General features: G+C 47.1%; 1 protein-coding gene across 1 annotated transcript in view; it reads left to right on the top strand.

The window, feature by feature from the left end:
* ric8b (RIC8 guanine nucleotide exchange factor B) overlaps positions 1-13,035 on the top strand; it is a 33,522-nt gene extending 20,487 nt beyond the window's left edge. Inside the window, 2 exon segments of the mRNA NM_001005293.1 lie at positions 5,767-5,886; positions 12,821-13,035. Coding sequence (NP_001005293.1) covers positions 5,767-5,886; positions 12,821-12,929 — 229 coding nt within the window. The 3' untranslated portion in view covers positions 12,930-13,035.
* The last annotated feature ends 380 nt before the right edge of the window (positions 13,036-13,415 follow it).

Here is a 13,415-nt window from a genome sequence, read left to right as displayed (position 1 = left end):
GTCCTCCAACGTGTCCCTGGCCCTAATTTATCCTACTTCAACAGAAGTTTTACGGATTTAGATATATTTTTTGGGAAGTCGTGAGCATCTAGATAATTCTAGGAAATACGACAGTACGTTGGGAAGCGTGCAATCCCGATAGGGAGGACGCTGCGGAGGCCATCCGTTACCCAAGGGGGGGATAGATGGCAGAATTTACCTATGGACTAGCCCTAAAAAGGGGGAGTACGCATAGCAAAGAGTGGTTAGCGGAGAGGGAAGACACGGGTCCGCCCAGGGGGGGGACTTAACCGTGGCGGAATAAGCATATGGGATCGCCTAGTGGGGATCACGCATAGCAGGCACCTATACCCAAAACGCGGGCTGACCAGCGGGCAGACCTACAACGTAGTGGGCCAGCAAGTGACTCCTCCGCTGAGTCAGTGCTGGGGGCCACGGAGGAATCTGCAGGGCTCACCTGACGGGGAACTTTACTGACAGATAAAAAAGGCGCACGTACCTCCGTGTTAGGGAGAATGGCGCAGCAAGCGTGTTTCAACACCCTACCGAGTTGTCTCCTCAATCACCAAAGGGTTACCTAATACCCTTGAGGAAACCGGCTCCACTCGCAGAATGTAAAACCTTGCAAATGTGTTGGGTGTCGCCCAGCCCGCAGCTCTACAGATGTCTGTTAGAGAGGCGCCGCGTGCATGCGCCCAAGAGGATGCAACGCTCCGAGTGGAGTGTGCACGTACTCCCGGGGGACACGGCTGACCTCGACTCGAATAAGCGAGTGAAATGGCATCCACAATCCAATGGGATAATCTTTGTTTCGATACGGCACTTCCCTGCTGCCGACCGCCATAACAGACAAAGAGCTGCTCAGATGATCTAAAATTCTGAGTACGGTCCACATAAATGCGCAGAGCGCGAACTGGACAAAGTAAAGAAAGGGCTGGGTCTGCCTCCTCCGGGGGCAGCGCTTGCAGGTTCACTACCTGATCTCTAAAGGGGGTGGTAGGAACCTTGGGCACATAACCGGGGCGGGGTCTCAGGATAACGTGAGAGTAATCCGGCCCGAATTCCAGGCACGAGTCACTGACCGAAAATGCCTCCAGGTCCCCGACCCTCTTGATGGAGGCCAACGCAACCAGCAGAGCTGTCTTCAGGGACAGAAATCTTAGAGATACTGATTCGAGTGGCTCAAAGGGATCGGATCGCAGACTCGTGAGAACGAGGGCGAGATCCCAAGAGGGCATGAGAGGGGGGCGAGATGGATTAATTCGCCTAGCACCCCTAAGGAACTGGATGACCAGGTTATGCTTTCCCACGGTGCCGCCAGCTACCGCGCTATGATAAGCGGAGATGGCGGCCACGTAAACCTTGAGAGTGGAGGGCGACAGCCTGCTGTCCAACTTCTCTTGAAGGAAAGAGAGCACAACACTAATCTGGCAATTTCGGGGGTCTTCTCTGCGAGAGACGCACCATTCAGTGAATAGACTCCACTTCAGGGCGTAGGCGCGCCTCGTGGAGGGGGCTCTAGCCTGAGTGATGGTATTAACCACCGCAGTCGGTAGGTTACCTAAGTCTTCCTCGCGTCTAGGGACCACACGTGGAGGTTCCAAAGATCGGGGCGAGGGTGCCAGATGGTGCCCTGTCCCTGAGAGAGTAGGTCCTCTCTCAAAGGGATCCGCCAGGGGAGGGCCGTCGCGAGGAGTGAGAGCTCTGATATCCAGGTCCGGTTGGGCCAAAGGGGCGCAACTAGCAGAACCTGTTCCTCGTCCTCCCTGACCTTGCACAGAAACTGCGCGAGCAGGCTCACTGGGGGAAACGCATACTTGCGCATGCCCCGAGGCCAGCTGTGGGCCAGTGCATCCGTGCCGAGAGAGCCCTCGGTCAGGGAAAAAAACAACTGGCAGTGAGCGTTCTCGGGGGAAGCAAACAGATCGATCTGGGCCTCCCCGAATCGCGCCCATATCAGCTGAACAGACTCGGGGTGGAGTCTCCATTCTCCAGGGCGTAACAGCTGTCGTGAGAGCGCATCGGCTGCACGATTGAGCGTGCCTGGGACGTGAATGGCGCGCAGCGATTTCAGCCGCGGGTGACTCCAGAGGAGCAGACGGCGGGCGAGCTGAGACATGCGGCGAGAGCGCATACCCCCCATGCGGTTGATATACGCCGCCGCCGCCGTACTGTCCGTCCTGACCAGCACGTGTTGCCGCTCCAGCACCGGTAAAAAGCGGTGGAGAGCGAGGAACACTGCCAACAGCTCTAGGCGATTGATATGCCAATGCAGCTGGGCACCCTTCCAGAGGCCCGCAGCCGCATGCCCGCGACACACGGCCCCCCAACCCGTGTTGGAAGCGTCTGTTGAAACAACAACATGGCTGGACGCCTGTCCTAGAGGCACACCGGCCTGTAGGAACGAGGGGTCGTTCCAAGGGCTGAGGGCGCGGCGACACAGCGCAGTAACCGAGACCCGGTGTGTGCCCGCGTGCCATGCGCGTCTGGGGACCCGATCGTGAAGCCAGTGCTGAAGTGGTCTCATATGGAGCAACCCGAGCGGCGTGACGGCGGCTGCGGATGCCATATGCCCCAGGAGCCTCTGAAAGAACTTCAGTGGGACCACTAGTTTGCTGTCGAGCTCCCTCAGACAGTTCAGCAACAGGCGAGCGCGTTCCTCGGAGAGGTGCGCTACCATGGTGATCGAGTCCAGCTCCATCCCGAGAAAAGAAATCCTCTGCACGGGGGCGAGTTTGCTCTTTTCTCGGTTGACCTGAAGCCCCAGTAGGCGGAGATGCCGAAGCACCTCGTCCCTGTGCATAATCAATTGCTCCCGCGAGTGGGCTAAAATCAGCCAGTCGTCGAGATAATTGAGTATGCGAATGCCCGCGAGCCGAAGGGGCGCTAGGGCACCCTCCGCGAGTTTGGTGAAGACCCGCGGAGACAGAGAGAGCCCGAAGGGGAGGACCTTGTACTGCCACGCTCGACCCTCGAACGCAAACCGCAGAAATTGGCGGTGGCGTGGAAGAATGGAGACATGGAAATACGCGTCCTTCAGGTCTATGGCTGCAAACCAATCCCGAGGACGAACGCATTGGAGAATGCGCCTCTGCGTGAGCATTCTGAACGGCAGCTTGTGCAGACAGCGGTTCAAAACGCGCAGATCTAGGATTGGCCGTGACCCACCGCTCTTTTTGGGTACGATGAAGTATGGGCTGTAAAACCCACTCTCCATCTCGGCTGGAGGAACCGGCTCGATTGCACCCTTCGCCAGGAGGGCAGCAATCTCCTCTCGCAAGACAGGGGCGGACAGGGGGTTGACCCTGGAGAAATACACGCCCGTAAACTTGGGGGGCCGTTTCGCGGACTGAATCGCGTAACCGAGTCTGATTGTGCGTATGAGCCACCGCGAGGGGCTGGCCCGCGCTAACCAGGCAGGCAGAGCCCTCGCTAATGGAGTCATCGCTACAATCGCTGACGTACCAGCGGTGGGGCAGCGCGGAGTGGGTGTGCTGATCCGGGAAGCACGAGGGTCCCGCGGAAAAGCTGGAGGAGAGCGATTCGCTCTGGCTCCGCACCCTGACTCCGGAGAGGGGGCTGGAGGGCTGAGGGAAGGGAGACCGTCCCCCCAGCGCTCGTGAGCCACTGGCGAAGCACGTAGAGTCTGCGAGCCGGAAGGCAGCGCGTCCCGGACTGGCAGAACTCGTGCAGTCACATCCGGGGAAGGGAAAAAGTGCTCTTTTACTGATGTTTTGGTGGCACTGAAAAGTACCGTTGTTATCGGGGCCCCGCCCTCCAGCGGGGAAAGAGCAAGTTTCCTCTTCTCCGGATGGCCTGTCTCAGGGACGCTTCGCGGTCCGTTTACCGGACTTAACGGCGCCCTGGGCAGGAGGGGCTGCCTGCTTTCGAGGTGAACGCCGCGCCCGCTTGGCCGGAGGCGCAGGCGGGGGCGGGGCAGCACTCGTTGGCGGGCGCCCTCGGCGAGGAACAGCGGAGGTGGATGGCTCGGCGGGCGGAGCGGGCTTACGGCCACGCCGATAGATGACATTGCCCATCGCATCCGACTGCTCTTTCACCGCCTTGAATTCACCGACGGTGTCGCCGAACAGGCCAGCCTGGGATATGGGCGAGTCAAGAAAGCGAACTTTGTCAACGTCGCGCATATCGGCCAGGTTTAGCCAGAGGTGGCGTTCCTGAACCACAAGTGTGGACATCGTCCTCCCCAGCGCACACGCGGCGGACTTAGTAGTCCGAAGAGCATAGTCGGTCGCGGTGCGCAGCTCATGTAATAAGCTTGGGTTGGACCCGCCCTCGTGCAGCTCGGCCAGCGCCTGCGCTTGGTAGCGCTGGTAGGTGGCCATCGCGTGCAAAGCAGAAGCAGCCTGGCCCGCAGCCTTATAAGCTCTGGCTCCGAGGGAGGCAGACAACCTACAGGCTTTGGACGGGAGGCGGGGCAAACCCCGCCACGTAGAGGCGCCGCGCGGACAAAGATTGACCGCGATAGCGCGCTCCACTGACGGGATCGCCTCATACCCCCTGGCAGCTCCGCCGTCAAGGGCGGTGAGGGCGGAGGCACTCGCAGCACGGGCAGAGAAAGGTGCCCTCCAGGACTGCGTGAGCCTACTGTGCACTTCCGGGAAGAAGGGGACGAGAGGCTTCGAAGGCTTCGCCTTCTGGTCCTCTACGTAGCACCCATCTAGTCGGTCCGGCCGCGGAGCTGGGGGATAAACCATCTCCAACCCCACGGCCGAAGCAGCCCGGGAAAGCACGGCTAACATGTCCGCTTCAGGATCCGATTTGACAGCGCTCACCTGCCCGGAGGGGGCGAGCGGGTCCGGATCTTCGTCGGACAGTGAAAGCCCACCCTCCGATGCCGCGGAGGACATCTGATCTCCGGTGTCAGCGAGTGTGAGAGCTACCATCTGGTTAGACGGATCACTCTCACCACCCGAAGCTTGGATGGAGCGCCGTGAGGAGCGAGAGGTCCGCGAGCCCGTGGGCGGCGGATTAGCTCCCGCTGAAACCCTCAGATCTGCCCGAGCGCCCGCTGCTTTTTTAGAACAGGAGGCAACTGGGGTGGCTCGCTCTCTTGCGAAAGTTAGCCGCGATCTTAGCTGTGCAACGGTCATGGCATCGCAATGACGACATGAACCGCCCGCGAGCACCGCATTAACATGCTGGACCCCCAAACATGCAATGCAGTGATCGTGTCCATCATCCGGAGACAGGAAACCCCCGCATCCAGAAACGCACAGTCGGAGCGCCATCCTGAAAAGGACGTGCTGCACGACTGTGTTGCTCTTTTAGGAAAGTTGCAACTATACGCACCGCTCTGGAGGACCGGACCCAAAGAACCGCAGGCAAGGGAGTAACCCAGCTCGACCGTCTGCCACCGCGAAGACCCACTCTGGACCGGGAGACACACTCGTTCGCTCTGAAGTGCTGATCAGCAAGAGGAACCCTCATCGACTCACTCAGAAAGGATCTGAAGCGAAAAGGATGGCGTCTGCTGGCTTCAGGTGTGCTTATATGCTGAGATGATTGCAGATGTCGCACACCTGCGCAAGCTTACGCTGCCAATTAATTTCATTCATTGGCCCGTTCAATACTCTCCAGATAAGCGGCTTCTGATCCGAATCCTCCCATTCATGGCACTGAAGTTCCCCAACCGAAGGGGAACTTCTCATTAATATAGTTATTGTTTTATGATTTTGTACAGTAGCATATGTTCTGCATTTGGTTATGCATTCATGCATCAGTGCTTTTTTCTTTTGTGTTTTTCAGCATTAACCCCATTACAGGTCACGTAGAGGATCCATTGCCAAATCCTCTAGACGAGATGACGGAGGAGCAGAAGGAGTATGAAGCCCAGAGGCTTGTCAGTATGATTGACGAATTATCAAGGTGCGTTTGTGTAGGTCTTAAAGTCTCTATTCATCCTTGCACAATTTAAAGTCCACATGAACTGGAAGATAAAACCTTTTTTTTTCTGTATTGTGACGCAGTTCTTAGAAGCACTGAATCTTAAATGAAAAAACCGTGGGCGTGGCTTATTTTTCCAATGCGAGCTGATTTGATGTAGCAAAGTTGGCATTTAATTCAGAAAGATCGGTAAAATGATTTGGGGAGAGTTACAACCTAACAGACACCTCCTCCTCATCATTTCTGTTTGTTTTCAAATCTGACATTTACACTTTCAGATTTCAATGAAAGATTAGAAGGGCAATTTTTTTTTCTTAACATACACAGATAAATTGTTCACCACAAAACTAGCAATGTGAGCGAACAAAACCATATGGGTAGTTTTAATTTTATGGGAGCTTTCAGGCCTTAAGGCTTAAGCGGTTCTTAAATGAGTCAGAAATTGATGCCATTTAAATGTGACATGCACTTAAAACGTAATTTTTTCAGTTCTATTTTTTTGTGCTAAACAAATATATCTAAACCTCCTTAAATCAAGATGCATTTACTTGAGAAAGTTTTTACACCATTTAGTAGAGTTGTTGGCTATTGTTTTTTTTTTTTTTTTGAATATCATGCCAACCAATGCTATTTTGCATACAAAATGATGATTTAAATTTAAAGTATACATCAGAATGATTAGCCCCCATATTTATTTTTTCCCCAATTTCTGGTTAATATAGAGAAGATTTTTTTCAACACATTTCTAAACATAATAGTTTTAATAACTCATTTCTAATAACTGATTTTTTTTTAATCTTTGCCATGATGACAGTAAATAAATTTTACTAGATATTTTTCAAGACACTAGTATTGAGCTTAAAGGGCAATCTAAAGGCTTAGGTTAATTAGGTTAACTAGGCAGGATAGGGTAATTAGGTAAATGATTGTAAAACAGTGTAGATTATCAAAAGAATTAGCTTAAAGGGCCTAAAAATTTTGACCTTAAAATGGCTTTCAAAAAATTTAAAACTGCTTTTATTCTAGACGAAATAAAACAAATAAGACTTTCTCTAGAAGAAAAAATTAGAATTAAATTAAATCAGACACACTGAACATTTTCTTGCTCTGTTAAACATCATTTGGGAAATATTTCAAAAAACATTTCAAAGGGGGGCTAATAATTCTGACTTAATAATTCTAACTGTATACACTCAACTGGCACATTATTAGGTACAACTGTCCAATTGCTCGTTAATGCATATTTCTAATCAGCCAATCACATGGCAGCAACTCAATGCATTTAGACATGTAGACATGTTCAAGATGATCTGCTGCAGTTCAAACCGAGCATCAAAATGGGAAAGAAAGGTGAGTTAAGTGACTTTGAAAGTGGCATGATTGTTGGTGCCAGACAGGCTGGTCTGAGTATTTTAGAAATTGTTGATCTACTGGGATTTTCAAGTACAACCATCTTTGGGGTGTACAGAGAATGGTCTGAAAAAGAGAAAATATCCAGTGAGCAGCAGTTCTTTGGGCACAAATGCCTTGAAGAGGCCAGAGGTCAGAGGTGAATGGCCAGACTGGTTTCAGCTGGTAGAAAGGCAACAGTTACTCAAATAACCACTCGTTACAATCGAGGTATGCAGAAGAGCATCTCTGAACACACAACATGTCCAACCTTGAGGCAGATGGGCTACAGCAGCAGAAGACTACACCAGGTGTCACTCCTGTCAGCTAAGAACTGGTAACCGAGGCTACAATTCGCAAGACTGACCAAAAATGGACTATATAAGATTGGAAAAGTGTTACCTGGTCTGATAAGTCTTGATTTCTGTTTCGACATTTGGATGGTAGGGTCAAAATTTGGCGTCAACAACATGAACGCATAGATCCATCCTGCCTTGTATCAATGGTTCAAGCTGGTGGTGGTGTAATGGTGTATGTGATATTTTCTTGGCACACTTTGGGCTCAGTAGTATCAATTAAGCATTGTGTCAATGCCAAACCCTACCTAGGTATTGTTGCAGACCATGTCCTTCCCTTTATGACCACAGTGTACCCATCTTCTGATGGCTACTTCCAGCAGGATAACGTGCCATGTCATAAAGCATGAACCATCTTAGGCTGGTTTCCTGAATATGACAATGAGTTCACTGTACTCAATAGACCTCCACGCTCACCAGATCTCAATCCAATAGAGAACCTTTGGGGTGTGGTGGAACGGGAGATTTACATCATGGATGTCCAGCCGACAAATCTGCAGCAACTGCGTGGTGCTATCATCTCAATATAGACCAAAATCTCTGAGGAATAGTTCCAGTACCTTGTTGAATCTATGCAGTTCGATGAATATTTTTATATATTATTATATAAAATTTATTATATTAATTTATTTATGCCACAAAGGATTAAGGCAGTTCTCAAGGTAAAAGGGGGTTGACCAGGAGGAAGCCCAGGCCTCAATTATCTCCGGGCTCAGGGTTAAAATATAGTAAATAATTAAAAATATTTGAAGTTAAACCACTTTTTTTCCTCACTGTATTTGCTGTCATATTCAATCCAAGCATTGTGTTTTTACTTCTGTACATAACCAGCACCAAATATCGGATTGCAAAACAAAAAAACATGACATATATTCCAAAAAAATATAGTAAATAATTAAGAAATTTCAAGGTAAACCATTTGAAGTTCACTGTATTTGCTGACATTTTCAATCTGAGAATATTGTTTTTACTTCTGCATATAAACAGCATCAAATATTGGATTACAAAAAAAAAAACATGACATAAATTCTAGAAAATATAGTAAATAATTAAGAAATGTGCATATTGTTTTTACTTCTGCATAATAACAGCATCAAATATCAGATTACGAAAAAAATGACATATATTAAAAAAAACATAGTAAATAATTAAGAAATTTGAAGGTGAACAGTTGAATTTGACTGTATTTGCTGCCATATTCATTCCAAGCATTGTGTTTTCACTTTTGCTCGCTAAAACCAGTCAGTCACTCTTTCTCTTTCTCATCATCCTGCATAAAGCAGTTCATAATTCCCTCATAAAAGACTCCATCCACCAGAAGCATTGTGCTGGTTTCCTCGTCCCCCTCCTCTGAGTCTGGATGTGTGCAGGGTAGCGCATTCATGTTGACCTTTTCTAAACAACCCGTGGCGTAAACTAGCGAGACGCCGGTGAGAGGTTGCTCCATCCGTCCTCCTTACCAACCGCTTCATTAAGACAAGAATCCTCCAGCAGCAGCGTCTTGCGCCTCATTTACAGCTGGCCTTCCGCATTCAGCAGGAGTCAATGCGCACCGGCCGGCCACCGAAGCCCCCGCTGCATTAATTACCAGCTAATTGGTGCACACAGTGGGGTCGCCGGCTCAGCTTCTTTTGTACTGCTTTTAGAATACATATATACGTGCTTCTTTTTTCATTTATTCAGCCGGGTCGCCAGACATTGTCCTCGGATGTGAAGTGGTTTGAGACACTGGCTCAATTAAGGGTGTGCGTCTGTACGTTAGCTGCCAGGCCCGTGTTAAATAAGTTTGCAAACACAAGAGGAAGCGCCATTGTCCTTCCATAGGGTGTTTGAGTGGTAATGAGCAGCGTGTGCCCAAGAGAGGCAGATTCCTGGCTTTGAGAATGGATCCTTCTCTCTTCCTCCTATTCTTTTTTCGGGATGAAGGAGGTGTTGTTGCTGCTGCTGCTGGGGAGACGCAACATGTGCATGGAGGAATGTCCCTGTCTGCGGCTGATGCTTGACTTGATGTCCAATTAGTACTGACTCTCCACCCCGAATCCTCACAAACACACACACACACGCACATACATACACTGGTGTATGTAAACAAATGGTTGTTTAGGCTGTTTATCATTACAGATGCTGTTGATTTGATAATGCGTCAGCTTAGGTTTCTGGTTTTTGTGGGATGTAGAGGAAGTGTCTCTGTTTCCTTCATGACGTTCTTTTGACGTCAATTTTGATGTTGAGTTTTTTTTTTTTTGGAGCCTGTAGTGCAATAATTGTTTATAAATGAAGGATGAGATAGTAGATGTTTCTTGAGAAACTGATTCCTGATTAAGTTGTTTGGAAATTAGATTTTTGTGGAAAATATCATTTTGTAAAGGTGAATATGGTGTATTTACAATAGCAGTGCCAAACTGATACATTTAATGCCTTTTTCACACTAGCAGCAACTATGTAGCTGCCTGTCGCTCTGGGTGGTGACTATCTGCCAAGGCAGGTCTGTGTAGGCCCATACAGCATGAATACAGCCGGCCTCTCAGCAAACTGAGAGATGATCACGTGAGCTCTACTGGTGCTCCTATTGGCTGTCGCTCGAAGTCGCTCTTCATTTGCTTTTTGAAGGATTCTCAATTTTGTCGCACCGCTCGACCCGGCCACCTGGTCATCAGCAGTCACTGTTGCTCGAGTAGACAGAGGTTGCCAGAAGTCGCTCGCTCTCCGTTTGTCACTATCCCACTGCGAGTCACTTTTAGTGTGCATGAGGCTTAAACCTGAACCGATATAAGCTATTTTTTTTTCGATATTCTACAGAACAAACCATCATTATACAACAACTTTCTTGATTACCCTAACCTGCCTAGTTAAAGTAATTAACCTATTATTGCCTTTAAATGTCACTTTAAGCTGAACACTAGTGTCTTGAAAAATATCTAGTTAAATATTATGTATTGTCATCATGGCAAAGATAAAATAAATTAGTTATTAGAAATTAGTTATTAAAACTATTAGGGAGGAATAGCACCAACAACTTTTTGTCTACCAATATTCTTCAAAATAACTACTTTCATATTGAGTGGAAAAACATTACTTATAGCAAACGTTTTTTTGTATATTGGGAATGCATTTTCGCTTTTGTTTGAACTATCCCTTTAAGTTGAAGTAGATGAATAAAGGAATACTAAACACAACCTGCTGCTTAAGGTCAATGTATTAACTAATTTGACCTTACTATAAAGTATTAGTAGTTTATAGGCATGGGACGATAACAGTTTTCAAGGTATACCGCCGTTTGGAAAAGTCAAGGTTTTAAAACCGCCCAAATTTTCTGTAATAACCTTCGTAAGGTATGTGTAAGATGTTTTATTTACTTTTTTTGTTGTTGTTGTTTTTTAGGACAACATTATCTCCATCAGAAAAGATATCTAAAGATGCCATTTTGAACTGTAGAATGTAAAGAAATCTTGAGTTTTTGAATCCAATGAAGACAGCAGAAGTCTATGATTTATTTTCATTATTTAGCCTTACATGTTTACTGCTCTAAAATACTTAAAATCTTTCAAAAAAATAAAATATATTGTTTTCAAAGGGGGAAAAATTGTTGATTTTTATTTTTTTTACTCAGACATTTAAAAAGAGCCTATTTTAGAGCAGTAATCACAATAGCGTAAAACCCTGATAGTTTTATCCAAGGTTATCATACCGTCAGAATCTTACACCGGCCCATGCCTAGTAGTTCATCAGAGTTTTTGAATAAATGCAAATGAGCTTTCCAAAGTCCTTGATTGGATAATGCGCTTTTCACTCATCAGTGGGTGTCTTCTGATTGGCTGATGCTGTGATGGATGATCTGGCAGTGCACATATAATTGGATTAGTGTGGAGGAGCAGCCGAGGCTTTGAAGAGATTAGATTGAGCACTGATCCTGTAATTAAAGCACAGTCCTGGGACGCTGGAGGGGTGCAGGGGCGCGCTGGGATTGGGGGTGGTTTTTTTTAGGGTTGTGATTGTAAGGACTCTTATGTGTCCAGATGTAAAGGCAAAGAAAGATGTTGTACACATCAACAGGCCTCTTTAGAGGACAGAGCTGAATGCAGATACAATGCCCCGTACAAAGACTTGCTTTCAAAGAGCAGCTGGATTGTGCTGACAAATTAGTGGCCTGAAAAACCAAATCGACAAGCCGCGAGCACAATAAAGCCGGAGGCTCGGTGATGACTGCTGGAGTTTGGAACTATTTTATACAAATTATTTATTTTATACAAATTTCTATGGGAAATAGCTTCATTCAGGGTGTCCCCAGGGTCTTAAGAAGTATTAAAGGTTAATAAATTAATTTAGAGAAATTTAAGGCCCTTAAAAAATATTAAAATGTTTTAAATGCTTTTATGCAAGGTATTACATTTTGTATCAGTGTGCTAAAGTTTGCCTGAATTTGATTTGCGAATATTAAAATGCCGTGTAGTTCATGAAATCGAATCAAATCAAATCCTGCTGCTTTATTTACTGCATTAACCAAAGCAACACTGTTATGCCTGCTGTTGTAGGCGTCACCTGCTGGATTAGCATTTTTAGTCAGTATATGAATGATGTTTTCATTTTGGAATAGTGTCTTACAATCAGTATTTAGTAAATATAATAAATTAAAAAGTCAGCAGTGTTACTGTTGAATCCTAAAGTTGCAATAAGGTCTTAAAATGTATGCAAAGTGACTTAAAAACAGAAAATATTGAATTTCACTCTCTGAAGCTGCGGTCACACCAGAGTTTGAGTTTGCGAAATTCTGTCTTAAGGCTCTGCGAAAAGGGGCGGGATTTAACAAGATGATAAGACATTTAAAAAGCAAGCGCTTGCGCCATATTTTCAATTTCTGTCCAGAGAGGTCGTGTTTTGATCCTCGATTGGTCTCGCGCAGTCTAGTGATGTCACCAAGCCTGAACTTTCCACCGCAGCAACCTGCTAAAGTTGACGCATGACGTGTATAAATAAAATCTCAATTTGGTGTCGGCAATAAAAAAATTCTCAGAAAAAAACACCTGTGTGCAAAGAAATCTATTCCTCATGAAACTTTCCATTGGCACTGCAGCTGATCAGATTTCTGCTGTCGGCATCTCTCATTTGCATACGTCATTGTAAACATTCAAAGCATCATGCAAAAACACAACTCTGCTCTGCCTCGTCCACAGGAAGGAGCTGATCAGACCAATGGGAGTGAGGAAAGACGGGACTCTGGCACCTTTAGGACAGGCCATCCACGACTGCAGTCTAGCCAGCAGCGGCTCCGACTCCGACTAGCACATCACACACACACACACACACACACACTGACCAGTGCTCGTCTTTCTCACTGAGATGCGAAGAATGAGCTGCCGTCCAGCAAACGCACGAGTTTCAGCAGATAGAAATGAGGAAGATGATGCTCAACGTGTGTTTGTGGCACTCTGTGATGGGGGAAAAGCACTTGGTTTTCACTAATGAAGTATAAAGGCTTCCTGATACTTAATCAATATATAAAAGCTGGTTCCATTTGTTTTTCAAGAGTTTTGACTGCTGCTGCTGCTGGTTATCAGATGGAAGAAAACTGTTTCATGACGTTTCAAAATACTTGAATGGCTTTTGAAATGTTATATGCCGATAAAAGCCATGTGATCTTATTATTTTACATGGTGAAAATGTTCGTCACGCACAAAAAGTGCACCGACTCTGTCTGCCACTTCTGCCTGGGGTTTCACACAAATGAATCTGTCTTTTCTAACGTTCTATATTATTTTTAGCTGCATA

The sequence above is a fragment of the Danio rerio genome, chromosome 18, assembly GCF_049306965.1.
Source record: "Danio rerio strain Tuebingen ecotype United States chromosome 18, GRCz12tu, whole genome shotgun sequence".
Classification (NCBI taxonomy): domain Eukaryota; kingdom Metazoa; phylum Chordata; class Actinopteri; order Cypriniformes; family Danionidae; genus Danio; species Danio rerio.
Note: the sequence above shows the minus strand (reverse complement) of the source record. Positions and strands in the feature narration are given on the sequence as shown.